The sequence below is a fragment of the Manacus vitellinus genome, unplaced genomic scaffold, assembly GCF_001715985.3.
Source record: "Manacus vitellinus isolate BGI_N305 unplaced genomic scaffold, ASM171598v3 scaffold_10_pilon, whole genome shotgun sequence".
NCBI classification, from domain to species: Eukaryota; Metazoa; Chordata; class Aves; order Passeriformes; family Pipridae; genus Manacus; species Manacus vitellinus.
The window spans coordinates 20,471,476-20,497,076 of record NW_021938838.1 but is presented as its reverse complement, the minus strand read 5'-3'; the positions used below and the strand labels follow the sequence as shown (position 1 = coordinate 20,497,076).

Sequence of the window (25,601 nt, the reverse complement as noted above, 5' to 3'; positions counted from 1 at the left end):
TGTGTCGGGACCAACCCGGGACTGCTGGGCTGGGCTGGGGTTATGCTCTCAAATTATAAACCCGAGACTCCCCGACTGCTGGGGTGAAGTTCAACACAAATAAACGTCCTGTTCTTGTGCCAAAACACGCCGTGGGTTTGAGGTGCTGCAGATGATATGCAATAAGGGCAATTCCCAGCATTTCAGAGGTGGTGTTGGCTGAGATTAGCAAGCCTAATTTAATAAAACACTATGTGATTGCATGTTCACTGGGAAGGGGGGAAAATAATCAAATGAAAAAGGACAAAACCAGCAGGGAAAGAAAATTTATTTCCAAGCATCTACGAGAGTGCTACAAACAGTAGAGACTAAAACTCAAAGCATTTAAAACTATTTAAAAAAATGTAGTTGACAATGTCCTTCTTAAAAATTAAACATAAAAGTGTAAAAAATGCAGTTATTAATTCTAAAACTTACTCAAAAGTGAAATAAACCCAGATAGCATCAATGAGGATGGAGTCCTACAAATTACTTATTTTTTAGTTTATTTCAATTTATTAATTTGTAAATTGATACTAATTTCTTTTTTTTCATGTTTATTTAAATTTATAATGGAGAAATGTGCAAATCTAGCAAAATATTCTTTGGATTATAAACAGAGAAAAAAACAACAACCAAAGAAATTTGAACCAAGTTAATAATAAACTATAGAATTATATAGAATGCATACAGCTATAAAAAAGTGAAATATTACAATAAACATTGTAGAGCAAATCTGCTGATTTAGCAAACCCTGCCTTATAAAACATGGGGATATAATGGGTCAAGAGAATATGTTATGGATATAGAGCTGAAACACCATTCATAATTTTAAGGAGTTAAATTTTAATCTAACTACATAAATGGGGGTCTTCAGAAAAGTGATACACCAACAAATCAGATTTCCTCTCAGACTAAGCAGTTTGGTACCTGACTGCAAATGAAGGACAGGGTGTGTAATATGAAGAGTAGGAAAATGTATATCAGTTCTATTTATTGCCTCTTCCCATATTGCAGCTGCTGATCTCTGACCCTAAACAGCCAACTGTATTAAATTCAGCAAAAGCACAGCAGTACACAGATGCAGAAAAGGTTGATGCACAGAACATATTCCAATCCCTTGCTCCTTCTGAACTAATAAAAAAAAAGTTATAGATCACTTTTTCGATTAAAAACATTCATTACAAAGCCCAATTCCCAAAGCTCTCTGTGTTTCTGCACTTCTGTGGTCACAAGGTAAATGTGTTCCTATCCGCAGATGCTACTGATAAAAAAAAAAAAAACCCAAAGAAAAAAAGTCAAAAGAAAAAAAGTAAGCGCTGGAATCTTAATTACTACTTGGGTAAGGTAATTGTCAGGTAGAACAGTCTTTAGGGAACTTACAGCTAAAGTGGGTCAGGTTTAAGTCTCTAGAACCCGCAGAAGCTTAGCACAGATAGGGGAGCTCACAGACCTGGAGTACACTGTAAGTACAGAGCACTCCTGTCCACCTACAAAGTCACTTCTGAGACCTCTGGAATTCCTAAGATATAAGATAAAGGCATATTACATGGGGAATATTGAAAAGTATTATACTTAATTTAATCCAGAAAACACAGTAGTCTTCTATGACTATTCTTACTGTGCTCTGGGAGCAGCCACAAGCTGGAGATAGAGAGGGTACAAAATGTTCACCAGACATTACATTTTTTTAATCTAAAAAACATTTGTAAAATGTACTTGATTTTTAAATAATCACTTAACAAGGCAACAAACCAACTACAAACACATAATAAATAAGGCTATTAAAAGGTCACAATTGTAGTAAATTAGTCAGAACTATAAATGGGACATTAGAAACACTATGTTTTTCCTTATATGCTTAATAACCAGAACAAGAATTAAAAAAGAATCAGTTTATTTCAAAGTCTGCTTCTTATATTGAAGCACATATTAAAGCAACAGTACAATGTTCATAAAATATAAGTGTGATGCCGTAACATTTCTTACATGTCAGAATACTGATATTTGTATGTATACTAAAATAAGAATTTTAAAATTGTACAAATAGATACATTAAAAATGACATAGAAATAGGGCTCCTCCCACTGCAACAAGACAGAGTTTTTATATCTGGCACGTATTAGTTCAAGATGAAAGTATAAGCAAAAAGATTTACAAGAATCAGCAGTAACAAGTTTGATGTTCAAGAGACATAATAATTGTACATTGTACTGTACATACATCATATGGGTTTAAGCTGGCTGAATATTATATATTTCAAGTTTAAAAATGCACTACCATATAGAGTGTCCGTAGTTTAAGGCGAAATTACAGCTCAGAACTGTTATCTTTTCTAATTGTGGAAGCTTCTTTGATGTAAAAGATTTAGGTGTTCGTAATACATAAAAGATTTCCCTTGTTTGTAGGTTCACTTTTAGCATTTTCCTTCATTTAAATATTTTGTATTTCTAAAGTGGGTATTTTCCTTCAGTGAAGCTGGCAGCCAACTTCTAGATTTGCCTTTTGTAGGAAAAGGTACTTCACAGTATTTACCACTTTTAAGTCCTTTTCTATCAAAGGAATCCTCTCTGTCAAACTTAAATGTTTAAATGAGATTTTCTTGATTTTTAAAAAAATACCTGCTAACATTTCTTCTGGATTCTTCAGAACATCGGACACAGTTCTTAAGGCCAAATCTTAAACTTTATTGTTAAGAATCATCATTGAAAGTGTCTTTGGAGCCATATAAGTCTGCAAGTTTCTTAAATCGAGGTCCCCAGTTTTGTAGATAGTCGTAGTCCAAATCAGAATCTGTGGTTGCTGACTCTAAGGAGCTGAGTGACCCAGCCACTGAGCCTCTGCCCTCATAGCCATAGATCTGGATGGAGTCATAGGGAGGAGCAGTGGGGTCGTTGTCAGCCTCCTGTATCCTCGTGTTGATGAAATCATCAACGTCCACGCTGTTGGGAGCCGGCCGGAGGCCCGGCCTGGGCAGGTACTGGTACTCGGGTTTGATGTCCTTGCGAGGGATGAACCCATTGATGCCATCGGGGTTCTGCAGCGTGGCAATGTCAAAGGCTTCCGTGTCCTCCTCACCGCCACCCTCATCATCGTAGGTGATAATGTTCTCCCGCACGTCTTCTTCTTCAAAAACGATCAGAGGTTCTTTTTTCTGCCTTTTCAGTGTTACAAACAACACTACAATGACTAGAGAAAAAAAAGCAGGAAGTTAGCCAGGACTCTCAAACAGCAGCTCCTTTATCAATAGATTGTTGCCCTCACTGAATCCTCGGCTTTTGTTCGTCATGGATGGTTGCCTACATCTGCATTTTTAGCACACCTTGCTAGGTAACAGCAGAGATGTTTGTACACAGAACTGAACATACTGATCTGAGGCTTCCTGTTTGGGCCGTGTGCCACTGCTCTTACTAATTGCTCATTACTGCAAGACTAATTCAGGGAAAGCATTTGTGGGCCCCTAGTGCTGCAGGAACACTGTGGCACTGCCTTTGAGTAACCCCATCACAGGAATACCTGCGAGAAAGGAAGCATGAATCTTTACTTTCTCCTATATGCACAATCTCAACTCCACAAGTCATTTCCATTAAAATGGAATTTTCTTAAGCAACACCTCCAAACACACTTTGTTGTTCTCACTTCAAATTTCTGTAAAATAACTTTAAAATATGTAAGAAAAGAAAGACTATCAATTACTATGGGCAAATTAAAAAAAATTATATAAATATTTTCAAATCATCAGGAAACACTTCACAGCACTTTCTTAAAATCCAGTCTTCTGAGCCACTCATCTATCTTCAACACAAGAGGGTGTGAGGGGAATGGAGTGTGAGGAGCCATTAATCCTGACTGACCTCAATAAGGAACTTGTCATCCAGGGAAGATCACAAAACTTAAAACTCTATGTCATGACCTCCTTTAAACAGTGTGCCTGATTAACTGATATTAGGTCACAAAAGGACATTCTCCAAGCACACTAAGATAAATTCACTGGTGTTTGCTATTGCAGTTATTAAAGAATCATAGACTGGGTTGTTGAAGAAACTTGAAAGCTCATCTTGTTCCACCCCCCTGCCATGGGCAGGGACACCTCCCACTAGCCCAGGTTGCTCCAAGCCCCATCCAACCTGGCCTTGGACACTTCCAGGGATCCAGGGCAGCCACAGCTTCTCTGGGCAACCTGTGCCAGGGCCTCCCCACCCTCACAGCCAAGAATTCCTTCCCAATATCGAATCTAAACTTGCTCTCCCTCAGTTTGAAGTCGTTCCCTCTTGTCCTGTCACTCCAGGCCCTTGTCAATAGTCTCTCTCCATCTTTCTTCCATGCTCCCTTCAGGCTCTGGAACGCTGTGATTAGCTCGCCCCTAAACCTCCTCACAGGCAGGCAGATTGGTACCCCCTGTAAAAATAACAGCTAAGAAATTACGATCCATTTAACCACCCTGGCACTGAAGGCAAGGTTAACTTTTTAACACAAACAGCAGGACAGAGCACTGAGGCCAGCCCTGGTTTTACCTAACAAGATGACGATGCAGGCCAGGATGGCGATGAGGGCGCCGGTGCTGAGCCCCGCGTTGAGCACGAAGGCCTCGGCATTGCAGGACAGGAGGGAGCCGCTGCTGTCACAGCCACACACCCGGATGGTCAGCGTGTTGGTGCTGCTCAGGGGGGGCAGCCCCCCGTCACTGATCACTATGGGGAGAAGGTATAAATCCTGCTTTTGGCGACTGAATCCTTCACGCCTGACGAGAACGCTCGCTGTGTTATCTGTTTAAAGAAGAGAGAGTCATTGTTACTTTTTCCACAAAGTCATCCTCTTAGTCAATATTAATAAAAAATATATCTTGCTACAATGGCTCTCAATTTTCAAGTGCTTTAGTATTATTTCTACAATAAACCCATACAAAGTGTCATCTTCCTAGTGATCCAAGAGTAATTACACTATTATATTTAATTCATACAGTACCACACAGTTTTAATTCTTGTACAATTATGAGGGCAACACAAGGAACACAGATAATCTCTGTTAGTACCTCATGAGAGCACCCCACTAACTCTCTGATAAACTCTATATTTCTTCAACTATAAGAATGACTGGGCCTTCCTGTTGCTGTTTGAGCCTGTTTTAATCTCTTTCCAGAATTAAAGCTTTCACTGGAGTGGAAAAAAACAAATGTCCCTGATGTATTGTTCTTGGAGGCACACCTACAGGCATGGTCGACAGAAATCTGTACCCAAATGGGCTGTGTTAATGAGACTCCCACAAAAGCAGAAGCAAAAGCCAGCATTTGCTGTTTATTGGGAGATTTGGGCCTCAGTGTTGACCTCTTTCAAAAGCAGTATTTTATCAGAACCTGTTTATCACCCAAACTCCCCAAGCCAGAAGTCAGATCATACATACTGTATGTCTGGGCACATTCCGGATTATGTGGAGATGAGGAAGAGTTAAATCACAGAATTGCAGAATATCCTGAGTTGGAAGGGACCCACCAGCATCACTGAGTCCAACTCCTGGCAGTATTTCTCTAATGCCATTCCTGCTCTTGCTGAGACATGCCCTGTCATGAGTCTCCTGGTGCAGTGGACAGAAACCAAGCTACCATCTCAGCACGAGTCAAAGGTAAAAGCCTTGGAGAGGGAAGTGTGTGAGATGACACCCTGGGCTGAGGCAGCCAGTGCTTCCCACTCCCAGCCAGGCTGGATAGAGCCTGGGAAACACAAAGGGGGCTTCTTTATTGTGCTCCTTGTTTCTCAACTCAGACTGAACCAAAGTTTCTAACAATTGTAAACATCCTGAAGTAAATGAAACAACCATATCCATGGTTTTCAGACCTTCAAAAACTAGTTTAGGTTGAGGATTTACTTCACACAAGCTTTTCGGGTTTGCCATGCTCTTTATTTTTTACTATATAAAGAAAAGAAAAAAAAAAAGTCAGTCCTTTTATCTATTACGGGAGGGTTATTCACCTCTGATGGTACCCACTTTACTGCTGCCTCAGGGTACTGCAGAAGATAAATTGTTTTCCTGCTGAAGAGTCAGCATAAATTCCAGAATTTAATAATGCAAATCATAAAACCTGTCCTAATGATCTGATCACTGCTATTTCCATGGAAGCTTGTGAATAAATTATACCCAAAGAGAAGTATTCCCGTCTTACATTAACCAACCTTACAGGCAGTGCCCCTGATGTAGGGCAAGGTCTGAAAATGTCCCCAAATTTGGTGGACACAGGTCAATTTTTGGGAGAGGGATGTTTGCACTGCTTATCTGACTCTCCCACTAGTAACTTCCGCACGTCACACCAGAAAGGATGAGTATTTTTAAGTAGGATCTGTTTGCCTCATACCAAATTAATTCATCCCCCATATCTACCCCCCTGTTACCAGACCTACCACTCCTGATGCCCCGGGTGGGCACCTGAGCATGACACAATTGTGGTGGTTTTGGTGTTGAAGACTCACAAGAATAATACTGAGTAGAAAACAGCTTGTGAACTCCTTTACCTGAGGGTCACACTTGCTGAGGACAGAGAAGCTGACAAAGATCTGATTGATTGTCACTTGTGGCTTTTGGAGGTGCCCTTTGTTTCCTCCAGAGGCCTTCTAATCTCCTAAATGTTTACATGCAACATGTAAACTTTGTAGCACAACTTTTTAAAGCGCCTTGGTTATATCAGGAGCCTTATTTTAGGACTCTATGGTCTTGTAAGAATTATGTATAAATAGAAATATAACATCTAATATCTATTAATCTATCAACTAATTTGAACTAATATATATTGATACAGAATAAAACTATTCTGCAGAGTCCTCTAAAATGCGATTAATAATTCATTTCCTCAGTATGAGAACCAAGATCTGTTCTATTAAATGAAAAATCACAATAGGACAGATTATTCTTGTGGCAAAAAATGTGAACATTAATAGTGGGCTGAACTACAGCTGCCTCGAGGTTGCAAAGGCAAAGTGGAAGGAAACACAGGCAGTACCATATGTTAGCATATCTAGTCTGTTGGTTACGCATTTTTTATTATATATTTCATTTTTTCCTGCATTTTGGCAGCTTAAATAATATTCTCAGTTAGAAATAAGAAAAAGATGGCAAATTCTTCAGTTATTGTGCAGACTGGATACATCACGTTGCATAAAGATTAGACTGATTACATCACACAAAAGCTGAATTTGATCTAACAGGTGCTTTATCTATTTAACGTGATTTCTAGTTTAACATAAATTTTTAAAAAGAAAAATGCAATCAACAATCCTGGTTAAAGTTTAAAAAGGACTACTGTACATGAAGCCTAAAAAGTAATTTTTTAAACTTTTTTTTTTACTGTTTATGTTCACTTCTCACATTTAGAAGAAACATAATACCCATAAGAGGAAAAAACCCTCTTTTACCTAGATAAAAGATAACATATAATCTTAGCTAATATTCTCATCCTTGCTTTTTGATTATTTTCAAGTCCCAGGAGTCTAACTATAATCCAGATAAAATGGCATTTTTTAAGCCAATAGAAGTTAAATGTCAATACCATCTTAAAACTATTACTTAGCACGTATGGGAGTGACTTGACTCACAGTCCTAATGAACACGGTGGGGGTCAGCACAAGGCAGAGGGAAAAAAACAGCCACCTCATCACCATTCCCAGATATACACAAGCTCTCATTTTCGCAGCTGTTATTGCCTGGGATATCCAGTATCCAAAGGTGCTGTAAGTGAAGATTATGTGTACTGTCCATAAAATCTTCACAATTGGAAGTTATAATTGAATTACTCCACGCTGATCTTTACACTTATCTCCCTGACCTTTGGTTTTTGTCTTTTTCTCTGATGACCTTATTGATGGTTTTCCAATTGTTCCTCTACATACAGGCAAATGTAGCTCAGCTCTGGGGGGTTTGTTAACATCTATATTGTGTTAGGAGGATTCTAGATGAATGGAGGTGGCTGCAGTGTGAACATTATTACCTGTATCAGAGTGTGAATGCTGATTCAGCAATAAAATAAACAATTTCAGAGGTCTAGCTGCTTAAAACCATTCCCAGGCAGCAGCAATTCCTGTGGATAATCCATGGCAAAATCCTGTAAATATATTGTTCATGTGTTTCAAAATGTCTTGATTAAAAGAAATTGCAAGCCAGAGAGTACATTCATATTTAAAAAGTGGATTTTAAGTCCCTGATTTTAGTGGGCTCACAAATTTAATTCCAGGCTCTGTAAAGCCCTGTCTTGAGGTGGTCACAACCTTCCAGCAGTGCCAGCTGCCACACGAGGTGAGTGAGCCCAACCAAAGGGCAGCTCAGTTTAGGCCCAGTGGGATTAAAAGCAGGAAATTAATTTCCTAAAAACCCGTGTCTGTGCTGGGAAGTGTCACGAGCCTCCACTGCTCTTTTGAAGCTCTGACTTCAATGGGAACAAAACTGAACGGAGCGAACACGGCGCTGTTTATTTGTGGGGCATATGATGAGGAAACAGTGCAAAAGTAATTCAGTGTTTTATCCCAGCGTGTGCTGAGCCATTATCTCGTGTTTTCTATGGCAGACAGTCTCAGCTGAGGACTTGGGAGCACAGTAGGCTGTTAATAGGATATAGAACGTGATTATGTTTTTCGGATTACTGCAATGTGTGATTACTTTCAGGAGCTGGTAAAAAGAAACTCTATTAAATGATAATTATAGGACTGTATTCACTATAAAGTTCAGTAATAGGCCCAAACACTGGAGTTTTCATTAACTGTTCTCCACAGTTAATAAAGCTATTTTTCTTTGAAACTACCAATTCCCTCTGAAAGCAGTGACATGGTATATAGAATACTCAGATTTACAGCTGAAAAAAACCAACTTTGAATGATCATGTAAATTATTTGACTTGCAAATGGTAACACAATCTCCCTGAGAAGTTTTTTTTATGTGGAAGCACATAAAATTTTAACTTTTTTAACTTTGCTCTTTACCATAACTTACTTACAAGAAACTACACAGAAGTAGTAAAGTTACCAACATCACTGCACTGAGGATTGTACAAAATAAGGGAAAGAAAGGATTGGAATGGGTGAATTTCGTTATACTATTAGTTTCCCAAAACCAAAATTATATGGGAAGATTCAATCCTTAAATACTGTCCTGGTTTGTCAGGTACAGACACTACATTAAACTGAAATGATAATTTCAACTACAAAACATTTATATCTGGGTTAATTTTGTCAGTAATGAATTTGCCACACATGGAAATGAAGGATTAATGTAATTGGCTAGAGTCAGGAACCATAATACCACTTGCCTGCAGCTGTATCAGAGCATCTCTACTCTGATCTACACTTATAAAATCTAATCTTTTTTCAGTTTGATGTGGTGACCATAAAATATATTTTTAAGCGACACTTGGCCTCAGGGTCTCAAGCAAAGAACACATTCTTATTTACTTCTCCCTAAAAATACATCCATGAATTTTTCAGAACTTGTGTTTTACTACTTTAAAGAGAATAAATATCCCTGCCCTGGCTCCTTTATGAATTGCTTATGTATGTACGAGTGTCAAGCACCAGGCAACAGGATTGCTTTGATCAGTCAGGAATAACAGAAATTTTGTTTGGGAACTCTGATGATAATTACCCTCCCTTCAGATGTGGATAGAGATATAAACTGTGCCACAACACAAGAGTTTGTACTGAAATCATGTATGTGGATTGTGCTGCCTTTTGTACTTCTGGCACTCTTGGATTTGTTATTTAAACCAGCTCAACAGAGTTTTTCTTTTCAGAAAACACTTAAGTTTCCTTCAGACATTAAAGCTTGCTAATCAAAACCAATTCCTTAGAAGCTGAAACAATTTTTGCCCTGTGCAGGGAAATTAAAAATGAACATTGAATGAGAATATCATATTGATTATTATTAAATAAATAGAATAAATATGTATAATGGCTGAACCTGTGGTTTTTTTCTGTTTCCCACCTCCTCTGACTCCCTCAGCCTTGGCAAGGCAGGGTCAGTGATGCTTTATGTCAGATGATCAGTTAAGTTTTGACACTCACCTATGCCTGAGGTCTTTGCCTACAGATTTCTTCCATCTTGCAGTCAATCTGAGTGCAAGGCTCTGCTCTGCTTCACGAACAGCGAATTGATCAGGGGGTCAGGACACCCATACCTGAGATACACCCAATCCAGGTGTCTTCCACAACAGAAATCCCCACCTGGATTTCCTGCACAAGGCAGTGATTTGATTCCATTGGGAATCTAGTCCATGTCCTTTGGACCCATAATTTATAAAAACTGGCAAGCAGAGTAAGGTGAACAAATACAGACCTAAGAATTTCTACTGTCTCAGCTAATTTCAGCTTAGCAAGTCAGGTTTCTCTAAATGAAGGAGATCTGCCAATTACATTTAGAGAATGTTTGGCAGTGGTTTTTACCCTCTTCCCGGTAGATAAAATGGAAGTGGATTTTTCATGTAGGGTATTATTATGCAATTTAAAATATGCATTCACGAAAAGAAAAATGAGTTAACAGGCATTATGCTGTTCCAAGAACATCCTTGCACTTCAGCTGTGGTTTTTTGCCTTCCTCCCCTAAATCTCTGGGAAGCAGACACTGACAGTTAATGACAACGCTGTTGCATGACATTAGGTTGGCCATTGGTTTTGCTTTGTCATTTCTTTAGACTCTAGTATAGAGGGAATCTTCACACAAACCTCTGTTGTCTCTGAGTGTAAAATTTGGATTATGAATAATTTCAGGTGGTAAACTGAAGATAAATCTTGGTCCATTGGCCGAGTCATCCTTGTCATCAGCACTAATTGTAATAAATTGCTGCAAAAGAAAAGCACTCTGTAAACAAACAGCTTCTTCTCTGAGTACATCACATACCAACAGCATTCCAAGACAGCTCTTGAATATAAGGAACTTTGAAATAGCAGACCCCCCTCAGATACAAATGTATGTGATTACAAACACAGAGTAGATGCCAAACTACAACAGGCAATCTTTGTTTGCTATTAAATTTAACCAACACAGAACTATGGCTGTAAAAATATACACCTTCTGCATTCTTATATACAAATATGTGCTAATGATAACACAACTGACTAAATAAAATCCTGCAGAAAACTCAGCAGCTGAGAGTTCTTTTCAAACTGCCACACAAACTGCAGGGGCACAGCCCATGTGTAGAGCCGTGTTCCTGTATGATACTAACCCCTCTTCCTCACAGATTGCCAGGAATAAATCTGTCAGCTGAGCTCCACAAGCACTGCACTGGGATTCTCTGAATATTTCTGTAACATCCAAACCAGGCTCAACAACTGGGAAAGCTGCAGCAAACCAGCTTTGCTGCTGCTGGTGGATCCTCACAGCCAACACCAATCATACCTAATGCACAAAGCAGTGTGTGACTATTGAGAGCAGCTCACAAACAAAAACACAGGGCAGTGCCTTTCTGTGTGCTCCAGGCATTTTGGCCAAAATTTCAAAACAAGTGTTCATTTACTGCCACTCGTTGGAGCTGACAGGACAAAACTGGGCTGACGCTGCAGAAAGAACCGTGTGGGCAGGGAGGGCAGTGGGCAGAGAAAAGTGATGGGTGGGGAAAGGGTGGGCAGAGGGAAGGAGGTGGGTAGGGATGGAGGTGGATAGGGATGGAGGTGGGCAGAGGGAAGGAGGGGGGCAGAGAAGGAGGAGAGCAGCCCATACCTGATTGCTCCGGGCATTCTCACACACAAAGGCCTCATAGGCTGCTGCGAACTTGGGGGCATTGTCATTGACATCAACCACCTTAATGGACACGGGGACTTTGGCTTCCTGGTGTTGTTTGTCTATGGGAGAAAGCAAAACCAAAATGAGAAGCAGGAAAACCCCTCAAAACAAACAAAATCCCACCTGCATCCAGGGAAAAATGCAATAGATGGAGGTATTTCTATTGGGATTTACTGCAGCTTATCAAACCGAGACACCTGGAAGGGTACAGAATTTATACCATTGATCATAAACTACCTCAGTGCAATACTTACGGACTTCAACTGCAAACACAGAGATATTATGCCAAGCAATTTCTTCCCTATCCAAAGCTTTTATTGTCTTGATATTGCCATCTTCTGCATTGATAACAAAATATCTTTCAAGATCAGTATGACGATCAATTGAATATCTAAAGAAGATTGAAAATCAGTAATTAGAGAAAAGAAGGACTTACCAGTTTTGCATATCAAGATTTCTTCTATATAATTATTATTTCTGAATAACTGTAAGTAGTACACTTTTTGTTGCCCTCAATATCATTGTCAAAGGGATGATACATGTTCTTTAAAAAGGAGCATCACCTGGTTGGTTTCTACATTTAGAAAAATAATACACCAGAATGTTTGTAATAAGTGAAAATTGCTGGATTTGAAGTCTCTGTATTAAAGCCCTAAAATATTCTTTATTTTTTCCTCTTATAAAACATGATAAAAATATCTACTGAGATATTTGTGTTTTCTTCTGTTTCATATTAATCATGGCCATCTTTTAAGTCTTCTGATCTTTTCTTTACTCAGAATATTAATTGATCATACCAATTTATTAAATATTGTCCCCTATCTGCACATTCGCACAGCTTCAGACAGCTCTGACTTTCATATCTTCACATTGCAATTCTTTGAAATGTTAAGTATAGCCACTGAAGAGAGCTTTATAATTTAATTTACACTGAGAACATGACAAATGAAAATAAACTAATAAAAAATGTTATAAGAATTCTTCCCTGTGAGGGTGGGGAGGCCCTGGTCCAGGTTGCCCAGAGAAGCTGTGGCTGCCCCATCCCTGGAAGTGTCCAAGGTCAGGTTGGACAGGACTTGGAGCAACCTGGGCTAGTGGGAGGTGGAACGAGACGAGCTTTAAGGTCCCTTCCAACCCAAACCATTCCATGATTCCAAGACAATCCAACATAACTGCAGAAAGTAGGTGTCTGTATGTGCTTGTCTTCAGCAATTAACAACACAACACAATCTCTAATCTACTGCTCAGATTTCTATGTTTTCAGGAAAAAAACACATTGCAATAACAGCACAGGGTATTTGTGGAAATTATAATTTAGAATAGAGTTAACAAAGATGCCTTAAAGTATAATTCAATTAGACACAGCTGTGGTACAATATAGACTTTGAGAAACTGCAACAAGGCATAAATCCAATGCTGGAGAGTTAAAGTTATTAATATTCTGGGTGTATGTAGCTCCCTCACACTACCTTAATAACCTGCATAACAATTCGAAAAGCTAATGCTTGGCAGCAAACAGCAGGAATGCAGTGTACCTTATAGCACTGTTGGCAGCATCAGGGTCTTTGGCATGTACTTTCCCCACCACAGTACCAGATGCTGCATTTTCTTGTACTTCAAAAATGTAACCTGGCTTCAGAAACACGGGGGGCTCGTCAGCATCTTCCACTGCTATTTTCACTGTCACCGTGTCCTTGAACGGCCCATTGCTGATGAACTTGGGGTCAATGTGGACATTGGCTGCCTCCACCTTCAGGCTGTAGGTCTTTTTGGTTTCATAATCTAAGGTCTGCGAGAAACAAGAAGACAATGCATTCCATAATTAGGAAATCCAGAGTGTAAAAGCAGCAAGCAGTGCCCTTGCATTCAGTGACATAAAACAAATGTGGGCATCTGTCAACAAGCTTGGACAGAAAGACTCAAATGGAAGGAGCTACACTCTATGCATGGAGCAGCATAGGAAGGCACTCAAAGTATCACAACAGAGTCCTTGCCTTGCTCTTTTCTTGCTGTATCACTGAGGAAATCATCTGTACTGGGAAAATTAACCTGTTATTTGTGAAGCCTTTCAGGTGGCACAAAAGGGCAAGGGACAGGGAAGGGGCTCCCACAAGAGGCCAGAATCCCCAGCTGGCGGGATCCTACATGGGCGTGGTTTGAATTGCTACTGGGCGTCCCATGAGAAAGGACACAGAGAAGTTAAATTATTTAAGTAGTGGGGAAAATATGGAGATAAGTCCTTTTGGGAGCCTGAGCAAAGTCACAGCACACCTGCACTTTCATTGGCATAAGAGTTGCAGTGCTGGTGGCCTTGAATTCATCCTGTAGGTGCCAACCACAATTCCCAAAGTCTGCTAACACCACAAACTGAGTGATGCCCCACCATGCACAGCTTGTGTGTTTTGCATTTTAAAACACACAAAAAATCCACTTCCACCTCTAGAACAGATACAGGAATTGAACCAGGGCACAGTTTTGAGTAAAGGAGACCTCTGGGTGTCTTTCTGAGGGACTGCCCCTGTGGACAGGGCAGGGCTAACTATGAAATTAAGTTGCCCAGGCCTTCTCCTCTAAGTTCTGACTATCTCCAAGAGAGATAAACAGCTTTGAAGATACAAAGGGTAAAATAATAATGCCTAAATAATGAATAAATTATGATTTATAATTTGGAATTCTAAATTAATAACGCTTTCAAGGCTCGCACTGATGGGTTGTACATGAAATCCCCTCTGCTGCTTTTTGCATAGCCTGTGACTCCTTCAGAACACTGTTGTGGACAATGCATAGCTGAGGAATCCAAACTATTGGACATGAGGCTGTTCAGACTGAACATAAAGCAACAGTGAATGTCTGCTACTTATCAGCAGTGGGCAAAGCTTCATTAACAATGAAGCTGATGGCATCATATTTTACCGTGACTTTTTATTATGAATTCATTTAGTTTGTGCAATTAATCCACTGTACAGTATTTATGTAACTCTTCTTGGTTATTTTCTTCCATTCCAATTCAGCTAATGGGGAAATGGAATATTAAAAGTTAATCACACCTTTAGAAATTAAGTGAATTTGCATTTACTAATATTTTAGCTTAGGTGGTAATCCATTATTACCAAATATTCTGTCAGCAACAAAGAACACTGCACATTAGTGGGTATTACCCACCTTCTTAAGCTTTACTACCCCTTCCTGAGTCTCATAGTCTGTTGTAATTTCAAACATGTCCATGCCATCTCCATCGATGATGCTGTAGGCTACCAAGCCATTTTCCCCAATGTCAGGATCTTTGGCCTTCACTCTTCCTACTTCCTCTCCTGGGATAGCAGCTTCTGACACTGACATCTGGTACACACCTGGGGGAGGGAAAACAGACATTTCCTGAAGTGTGTGTGCACTCTGCTCTCCAGCTGTACTGAACTCATTGAACTTGTAAGTTCCAAATAAACACAGTAATTTTTTTACATTTTCAACCCCCCTGAAGGAATGTTTGTTTTATGTTATGTGTTATGTTATGTTTATGTTATGTTATGTTTTTTATGTTTGTTATGTTATGTTTGTTATGTTACGCTCAAAAGAGCTCTGAGAAGCAAGTCATCTGTGAAACCTTAAAGCACATGGCTAATCTATATAACATGACCTCCTCCCTGATGTTTTACACTCCATCTCTGTCCCTCTCTGTTCAGGGAGGGTTAAAAGGACATTCAGAATGCAGAAATTGTGACATCAAGGTTATCATTTATATCAGAAATGTTATTAGAGAAATGGAAGGAGAACTCTCTTTCATATGCTCATGGTCTGACCTTCAACTCTGTTGAGTCCAGAAGCATTTCTGCCCATTCATCCAGGAGCCATAAATTATATTCAATGAGTCGGATAAGATCTCTCTGCTGTGCTGGCTAAAGAATAAATCTGTTGCTTTCTATGTCTTTACTTTGGAGTGTGAATGTACAGTAACAATGATTATTAAAATTCAGCACCACAGACAATATGTACCAATTTGTATGGGGTTCCAAACCAAACCAAAAATGGCTTTCCCATATCTCCAGTAGGAAACCCACTCCCAAACATCCCACAGATGTATTGCCTTACAGAGGTTTCCCTGGGTATTCAGGGACACCAGAGGAGAGCAACAATGTTCCTGGATAAATCTCTCTCCAACAGTTGCCCTTCAAGCAGCATTTCCAGGACCTGGAAACCCCCTCCAGAGCTCAGAAAACATAACCTGATCCTAAGTGTACAAATCTATGTCAGCATTTTCAGCCACCTCATCAGCCTTAATAACTTGGGGAGGGGAAAAAAAAAGAAAAAAGCATGAGAAAATAAAATAATCTAATTTATTCCCCACCATAATTGCTCTTTTTTTGCTACGTGAGCACCCTTGGAACATCAGGAGACTTATACCAGGCAGGGACTTGGCTCATTACCCATAAAAACAATTGGCACATGTCATTGAAATAGGTCATTAATTCCAGTCACAAAGAACCCAACATTTAAGCACGTAACTCATTAATGGTTTGAGCAATGAGCATCAAAAAAAAAAAAAAAAGCAAAACAAAAAAAAGGAAATAAGAATAAAAAATCAATTGTTTGTTTGTACAGACAGGTAAAATCCTGGTTTTGTCTTAAAAAACATTCCCAATTCAGGTTTTAATTTGGGGAAGAATGATTAAGTAGAATAACTGTTATTAGGCACTTCTGATAAATTTAAATGTTCTTCCAAAAGATTCAGTAAAGTGGTTTGAATTTGTAGGAAAAAATCCGCAATTTGATGGAGTTAACAAAAGGCCATACATTGGGGTCCCAGATCATGATCTGGTGTGAAAAGGCACATCTCTAAGGTATATGAAACCTGACATTTTTAGGATTCAATACATTTCTTTGAGAATGGTAAATAATTCTGGCACAGATTTTTCATTTAGGAACCAACTATGTCACTTCAGCTCTTGTATGAATGTCCAGGAAGCTGAAACATTGGAGGAAGAGAAGTTGCAGAGATGATCATGTCCAGAACATATCAGGGTCATAACTGTTGCTCAGAGGAGAATCAGTATGGGCTGGGATGGTGCTTACACTGCACTCCAAAAAAACCCTACAGCCATGAAGAGATGAAATGGAGAACAGATGTGTGAGCCCATTAATGTGCTTCCTCCCAGCTGTGAAGACTGAATCTGTTAATGTCAGTCCTGGTTAATTTTATGTGTGAAAAGTAAATAGCACAGGTATAAAAAAATTACTTAATTTGACCACCAGAAATAAACTTCAACAATAATGGCAATTTTAGTTTGCTTCACCATGGTAAATAGAAGTCTTGAGGAATAGCCAGTCTTTTATCCTTGAGGACATTCACTATTCACCAAGAGTGTTTATAGAAGTAAAGGATGATGCATCCATACTTAAAATGCAAAGCTATGTGAAATAAAAAAAATGCCACTCCTTCACCTCCTGGCTTGTCAAAGACCTGAAAGGGCCCAATCAGGAGCTGTTAACAGATTGTGCAACATTGTCATCAAGGGGCAAGAAAGGCAAGAGCCTCCAGGCCTGTGAAACACAGGGGTAAGAAGCTAAAGTGGATCTGTTTTCCTTTGCCCGTCTTCATCAAACCCAAAGCAGATTCGTTCGCTGAAAATGACCCTCCAAACTCTGCTGGCAAAGAGCTGAGAACTTGGAGTGGTGAAAGGCACAACATGGGGCCACTGCAGACTCCTTTCAGACACTGCAAGTCTAGAAGGAGAGCTTTGTGCAGACACACGGGGTGACTGCTGCATCCTGCACCCCAAGACAGGAGGATCTGTTCCTGCACAACACCTGCAGGGGCTTTTGTTTTAACTTCCTCCTATTTCTCTGCAATGATTCCCTGAAGTTCCTGTGGTCTGAACAGAGAAGTAAATACCACTTGCTTTTTTAAAGTGTCTTTTACATCCATGCTGTAAATATGAAAATGGGAAAGGAAGTAAACCAGCTTATCCCAGCACTGCTGAGAGGCAGGTACATGTTCCAGTATTTTGGACTGATTTGGTTTAATGCACAAGAGACACCTCGAGAAATGGGGCTTCTTCCTCCATTAACAGAGAAGTCCACATTATGCCTCCCTGCTAATATAACAGTTATATGACATGGTCCAGTAGTTCAAAAAATGAAGTGTAGGGTTAGGAATCTTTGTAATCTAATCCTGAGCTTAAAAATGTCTCACTTTGCAACACAAAGCAAATAATGCAGACACTAAAGCTCCATGTTACTAGCAAAAAATGTGTAACTAATGCTTCTTTATTCATATGTGCTGCAATAACCCAGCAGTTACTGCTTTTTCAAGCTTTACATATGTCTGATACTACACAAACGCGGGTACTATAGAAAATGGGAGTAAGGATCTTGTTCTTACTTTGTGGGAACTTTGGTGGGTTGTCATTGACATCTGTAAGTGTAATTGTCACTTTGGTTGTCCCTGAGAGGCCTCCCATGTGTCCTCCCATGTCTTTCGCCTGTATTACAACGTGATATTCTTCCTTGGCTTCTCTGTCCATGTTGGGAAGGGCAGTTCGGATAATTCCTGGAAATACAGAGAAAGTGTGGCACATACAAAGTTTCACAGGTTCACATTATGAAAAACTGGATGCTGCATAAAACACAGTAATATTTGCAGTGATGGTGCAGATTTTGTTTTCCCTACACTGTGTGTTTTGCTGTGTAAGGAAAGTAGCCCAAATATTTGACACAAGACAACCCTGGAGAATAACAGTTCAGCACAGAAACAGGCATTTCTGTCACACCATATCATACCCCAAAGAAATAGTAGATATACCCAGCTGTACTGCCTCAGTCAATACATTTAGTTCATTTTGAGGCATTCTGGTTATGAGGTCCAATAAACTGCTCAATAATACCTGTTTGAGCTTCCACCGAGAAGTACGGTTGACCTTCCAGAATGCTGTAAACCAGTTTGGCACTGTTCCCATAGGTAGGATCATCAGCGTCTGAAGCTGTTACCTGAATAACCGATGTACCTAAAAAGGGAAAGCAAACACAAGAGGAATCCAGTCAGAAGCAAACCTGTCTGCAAGAACCGTGCAGAGATGCTTTCAGTCATTCAGCATAACTATAGCTGAACTTTTTTATTTCCACATTTGGGAAATGAAAAAGAAAATTTCTTGACAGTTTCTATATGATAAAATAGACTCATAAAATCCAAAAAGATTTGTCACCGGCTGTGATGTGGATTAATGTTCTAAACAGTGAAGATATAAAAGTCAGCAGTCGCTCTGTACCATTATGGTTTTTTTCCTCAGTAGTTTTAAGCCTTATATTGCTTTTGTCATTAGAGAGCCAAACAATAGAGTTTTCTTTTTTCATTTTTTCTCAGTAAGTTTTCAGAGAAATCATTCCTGTAGAAATCTCTGAGACAAACACAAGCTCAAAGAGGAGATGAAAATGGAATAGAGAGTGTGGCAGTAACTCCTTAGCTTTATTACACAGCCAGAGGACTGATCTTGATGTTTACCCCAGAGGATTTACACCCCATAAATTCCAGGGGGCTCTCATACTCCCTCCTAGGAGGAGATAGTCCTGTTCTAGGAACCATCCAGAGACACTTCAAGTCTGACAGTTGGGAGCTGTGCAGGCTTTGATTTGGTCAGCAAATCAGAGACATTGACTGAGTCACTGGCTGAGCATGAAGTAAATTTTACTTCCCAAAATTCCTGACAATAAGAATTAAATAAAGTCAAGACATACTGACAAAGCAACACCTTCTCTAAGGCCAGGAGCTGCAGTGCATTTCTGAGTACTCACCTACATTTGATCTCTCTGGCACATTGGCATGGTAGTTTTCATGAAGAAACTCGGGCGGGTTGTCATTTATATCTTGCACTTTGACAATGAATTCCGAGGGTGGTTCCAAAGGTCTGTTGGTGTTCCTGTCCACAGCCTGTGCTGTGAGGGTGTACTGAGCTCTCTCCTCCCGGTCCAGTGTCTTTGTTGCATGGATGTTCCCTGATTTGTCATCAATAACAAAAATGATTCCTGCTCCTTCACCTGAGAGAATGTATTTAATGTTTCCATCTCCAGAATCAATATCTGAATGAAGCTACAAAATGAGAAACAGACATACCTTAACGAGGTACCACATTTCATGGATGAGCTTACGAAACAAAAACATTCAGGAAAATACTATAATTTCAGAGTTTTTAAAAACTTTGTCTTACACCAGGCAATAATCCACACTTGGGCACATGGTGTGGCCTCATCTACCCTGCACTCAGGGCAGTTGCCAGCCCAGACCTGCATCCTGCCACACACAGGCTGCTGCTGAGACCCAAACCTTCAGATTTAACATTTAAAGAGGAGAATACACGAGAAGATAATTATGGCAGGTTCTTTATTCAAACCCAGTTGGAAGAAAGAGTCATTTTTAAAAACATTTTTGTGCACTTCATACAAATCATATTCTACTGGGTTGCATTTAAAAAGCTGTTAAGTGATAAATGGGATGCAACCAGTGAGCTCAGCAGTGTGCTCAGGTGGGCAAAGGGATCCTGGCTTGTATCAAGAATAGTGTGACCAAGGAAGTGATTGTCCCCTGTACTGGGCACTGCTGAGGCCCTTCAAGTTCTGTGCCCAGTTCTGAGCCCTCACAGCAAGAAAGGCATTGAGGGGTTGGAGTGTGTGCAGGGAAGGGAACGGAGCTGGGAAGGGGCTGGAGCAGCAGGAGCAGCTGAGGGAGCTGGGGGGGCTCAGCCTGGAGCAAAGGAGGCTCAGGGGGGACCTTCTGGCTCTGCAACCCCCTGACAGGAGGGGGGAGCCGGGGGGGGTCGGGCTCTGCTCCCAGGGAACAAGGGACAGGAGGAGAGGGAACGGCCTCCAGCTGTGCCAGGGGAGGGTCAGGTTGGACATGAGGAGGAATTTCTTGCTGGAAAGGGTGGTCAGGCCTTGGCAGGGGCTGCCCAGGGAGGTTTGGAGTCCCCATCCCTGGAGGTGTCCAAGGAAGGCCTGGCCGTGGCACTGAGTGCTCTGGGCTGGGGACAAGGTGGGGATGGGGCACAGGGGGATCCATGGGCTGGGAGGGCTTTTCCAACATTAATGATTCTCTGTTCTGTGATTGCCAACTGGAGTGATTGCCAACTAATTATACCCTCTTTAATACAAAAGAAGAAACAAATGCTTACTAAACACTCTTACTTCTGCAACCAGTGCACACTTCACTTTGATGGATGAGGGAAACACTGAGCCAAATTACAGATTTATTGATTTTATATTGACATCCACAAATTACTAACACTAACCACCTTTTAAACCGGGCTGTCAGAATGGTATTTGCTGACATTGGTCCTGTTTCCCCACTCTTTTTGTGCTGGTCTTAAGTCAACAGAGTTCTGCTGACTGTTTAAAAACTGGTAAATATGCTTTTTTATTTATCTATTTATATTCTGCTAGTGTTAGACAGTAGCAGAATAAAAAACTAGTCTGGGATGTGTGCACATACACATGTGCACACAGATATCTCTCGCTCTATACACACCCCTCCATATGTTTGATTTTACTGATAAATTGAAAACGAAATGATGAGAAGATACCTATTGGGCAGGACACTTTTACTGAGCTGCTGGGTTGGACATTACATTTTTAATTACTACTTTTAAAGTCCCAAGAATGATAACAGATATTCTTGGGACATATTGTTGCTCAAGTGCTTCTGTGGTTCTTGCTGGTTTGCCAAGTAACAGCTTTCACACCTTCATGCAAGGGCTGCTGAGTTCAGTGGAAATATTTGTATTGTCTTAGATGGTATTTTGCTTAACATCTACACTGAGCTCCAAGAAAGTGATTCTAGGTGAATAAGTAGCTGTTGAAGAAGCAGCTAAAACAACACAAAGGTAAGAGCAAGAAGAAACAACGGCAAGAAAAAACTCAGCAACACACAAAATAACAATATAAATTAATAATATTAATTGATGACAGAGAAGGAAATTCTTTCTTACCCTTCCCACTAGCACAGGATCTGGTCCTGTGTACTCTTCTATAACAAAGAACTGATTCCACACCCAGCCTCTCTTGGAGCGGTGCAGGACTTGTCCCTCCTTGCCTTTCTCGTGGTGCCCGTGGAGCGATGGCCGGGACTGGTTCAGTGGCCCCGTGCTCAGGGCGTGGCTGTAGCACAACATGCCCAGGCAAAGCAGAGCAGCCTGTAAACAACTGTCCTCCTTCATTTTTGGTTATTTTGTAGGCACAGAAGTATCCAAGAATCTACTCCTTCCACCTTGGAACTCAAAAAGTTTGACGCTGCTGAAGTTTCACACAGACTGTTGTGCTCATAGGATGCCACCACACATTAAACACATCACTTTAATGCTCTGCAGCTTTCCAACTTAATTCCTGAAAGAAAGTAAAATGGAGAACATTGTCACTTCTTTATAGAAGTCTTTGAGGATGCAGTAATTTTTTTATGAAGTGAAATAAAATTAGGACTTCCTCGATAAATGTCAAGATAAGAAGACTAAAATAAATCAATAATTATGAAATACAGACTAATGAGCATATTTGGTGCTTTGTTACATGGAACTGCCACCTTGTAGAATCTCCTGACTGGTTTGGACAGTTACTGCCTGGAAGTTGAAAGATAGGGAATTATATTCTCTCATGATCCTTTCAAATGGATTTAGCCCAAGATGCAAGGTAACTATAGAAAGACCTAATTTATGTCTAATTGCTCTTTGGAGCTTAGATATAAGCCTTAGATATAAGCTGCTAAGCCACAGGTCTGCATTTAAGGGAGAGACCAAGACTTATCAAGGATGCAATATTTCTACATGATCAACACATTTCCACGCTGAACACAACACCCATGTTTTTCTAGGCAGGAGCAGTGGCTGACAGAGCTCCAAGGACCTACAGTTTGGATTTAGACCCTTGAAACACCTCTGAGGTTTAAGTCATCAAAGCAGAGAAGCAGCATTGATTGCCCAAATCAGTCTGTTGGCTTTGGGCTGGTGAGAGTAAGTGCCACAAACCAACAAAAACTTGGTCAGATATTTTTGATAATGTAACAATTTATTTAGCTATTTATTTCTAGTACTATATTGATTCTTCCTTTCTAATACTTCTTAAAACACTAGGTCAGAATTAATATTTGAAGGAGAAATTGCGTAATAGAGTGAAACCTGAACTAAGGTCTAAACCTTCAGCAGCTCCCAATCCATCACAAAGGCCACTTTGGGGTTTCCAATATATTCTTCTTGAATCTTTATAGAACAACCAATTTTACAAGCTTCCTATGATGTTTCTTTCAGTTTTCAGTGTAATTCACTTTGCTCTTCTGCAAAATACTAACAAAACATTTGATGTTATATTTATACAGGCGTTATGTTATATTCATACATGTGCTACCATCAGCTTTAAAAAAAGAACAATTTTTTAATGAGAAATAAGATTTTACACTTGGTATTTGCAGCAGGCAAAATGTGAATAGAGGGAAAAGCTTGAACCTACACTCCAGTCTATAACTCCAGCAACAGAAAAACATCTCACTGGTACCAAACCTACTCATGTGGGGACATCTATCTCACCTCCTGAGCAGTCGTGCCCTCCTGTCCACATCCATTTGCACAGGTACATAAAAATACATTGGCAAAAAGATTAAATATCTGGATTTATTTGCTCAAAAAAGGTAAGTTTTTAATCTTATGTCATTGAAAACTGAAATAACCTCAATTACAAGTCCACAATGGTTCCAGCATAATGAATTCGATGAAATTCACCCAGTGAGGTGTGAACACACTCAGGTTTTCATAAGCATGTTTACTAAGTATATTCGTTGTATCCATTTAATTGTCTTTCAACACTAGATTATAGTGGCTTCCAATGATAATGGTTAATTCTGAAAGGAAAGGACACTCCTTTTTCCACCCAGATTTGCACAGAAGAAATGAAATTGAAGCCCTAGGTATGCAGCATTTACTTACCAAGCTTCCCCAGCATTGAACTTTATTAAACATAGTACATCTTTATAAACACAACCCATCAAATTCTCTGCTCATCCCACAGGTGTAGACTGAGTTGCTCTGTCCTGTGCATAAACACCTCTTGTTTTACATCCTTGTGGAAATGTAATCTCCAGCACCCGAGGTAACCTCCTTTGGCCTCTTCATCTACAGAAATTTATTGATGTAACCAAATCCTGCACCTTAAGGCCAGGTCAGTCTGCTTCATAATTGCATCCAGCTAATCAGTGATGTTGCTATTTCAGACAAAGTTTGCTCTGGAGTGTCCTTCTAGTGAAACAGTCCTTAGTGCCAGGCCTAGTCCAGGTGATTACCCTGGGCAGGGACACTGCTACAGGGATCTGTACTACAGGGATCACTCGTGCAGCAGATAGAGGGGCTTGGGCTCCTGGAATGCTAAAAGGAGCCTACATGCTCCAGACAGAACTGGAATAGGAACATATTCCTGGACAGCTGTGCATTTTTAAACCTGATGTGAAAAACCCCTGTAAGTAAACTGCTTATGTTAATAGACTTTGGATGCATTTGAAAATTAAACTCACTGACAGTCATTCACCATTAACATCCCATAATGATCTCAACTGTGAAAATAAGTAAACAAATACCCCCACTACTCCAAAAGTTCTCAATACTTTTATGTAAACCAGTAAACACTTTGTAAAGCTGCTTACCAATAATGGAAAAGCCAAGCTGATACATATGTGTTTAATATCAGCTATTCAAGTGCGAAGTGATGGAAACAAACTGGTAATCCCAGATCCATGCCTAATTTATTAATAAGGATTGAAGCAAAAATTATTTGCTATCTTTTGTTTTATCCTCTGCATGCACATGTATGGAAACATATCTTCAAGCTAAAGAAAACTATTATCTCTCATCCACTACTTCACAGAATCACAGACTGGTTTGGGTTGGAAGTGACCTTAAAGCCCATCTCATTCCAGCCCCTGCCATGGGCAGGGACACCTTCCACTAGCCCAGGTTGCTCCAAGCCCCTCCAAACTGACCTTGGACACTTCCAGGGATCCAGGGGCAGCCACAGCTTCTCTGGGAAACCTGGGCCAGGGCAAAACCACCCCCACAGGGAACAATTTCATCCCAATATCCCATCTAACCCTGCCCTCTGTCCGTGGGAAGCCATTCCCCCTGTCCTGTCACTCCAGCCCTTGTCAATAGTCTCTCTCCATCTTTCTTCCAGGACCCTTCAGGCCCTGCAAGGCCACAGTCAGGTCACCCCAAAGCTTCTCTTCTCCAGGCTGAACAATCCCAACTCTCCCAGCCTTTCCTCCCAGCAGAGCTGCTCCATCCCTCTGCTCATCTTGGTGCCTCCTCTGGACTCTCTGCAGCAACTCCATGTCCTTGCTGTGCTGTTCCCCAGGACTGGAGCAGCTCTGCAGGGGGGTCTCACCTGAGGGGCAGAGGGACAGAACCCCCCCCTGCCCTGCTGCCCACACTGGGGGATCAGCCCAGAGCACAGGGGGTTCTGGCTCCCAGCACACACGTCCAGGGCACGTCCAACTTGGCCTAAAAAAAATCCCTAAGACTGTTTATAGTAATTGCTTCTGTTTTGAGTTATAAAGTCAAAGGACTCTATTTTAGTAGCAATGCCGAGCTGGTTCTTTAGTAAGTGACCTACAGGACGTCAGGCTGCAATTGAAGCTGGAGCTGCAGGCAATAAGGTCTCCCTGGCCTCCTCATGCCCCTCCTGAAGGTCCTGCTCTGCTCACTCACGCTGTGTTGCCCCAGCAGGGAGCCCTCTGAGAGCCCTCTGACTCCCACAGCAGAAAAGCTGAGAGAATAAATCCACAGGTTCCACTGAAGTCTACGAAATTACTCAAATTCAAA

General features: G+C 40.5%; 1 protein-coding gene across 1 annotated transcript in view; it reads right to left on the bottom strand.

Moving 5' to 3' along the window:
- Window positions 1-289: 289 nt before the first annotated feature.
- Window positions 290-25,601, bottom strand: part of CDH11 (cadherin 11) — a 42,542-nt gene continuing 17,230 nt past the window's right edge. Inside the window, exons 2-12 of the mRNA XM_008928346.3 lie at window positions 21,738-22,131; window positions 19,552-19,846; window positions 18,648-18,767; window positions 18,146-18,313; window positions 14,932-15,119; window positions 13,305-13,558; window positions 12,024-12,160; window positions 11,707-11,828; window positions 10,710-10,827; window positions 4,533-4,784; window positions 290-3,207 (exon numbers count right to left, since the gene is read on the bottom strand). Of these exons, the coding sequence (XP_008926594.2) occupies window positions 2,711-3,207; window positions 4,533-4,784; window positions 10,710-10,827; window positions 11,707-11,828; window positions 12,024-12,160; window positions 13,305-13,558; window positions 14,932-15,119; window positions 18,146-18,313; window positions 18,648-18,767; window positions 19,552-19,846; window positions 21,738-21,965 (2,379 nt within the window). The 5' untranslated portion in view covers window positions 21,966-22,131 and the 3' untranslated portion in view covers window positions 290-2,710. The remainder of the gene's footprint in view (window positions 3,208-4,532; window positions 4,785-10,709; window positions 10,828-11,706; window positions 11,829-12,023; window positions 12,161-13,304; window positions 13,559-14,931; window positions 15,120-18,145; window positions 18,314-18,647; window positions 18,768-19,551; window positions 19,847-21,737; window positions 22,132-25,601) is intronic.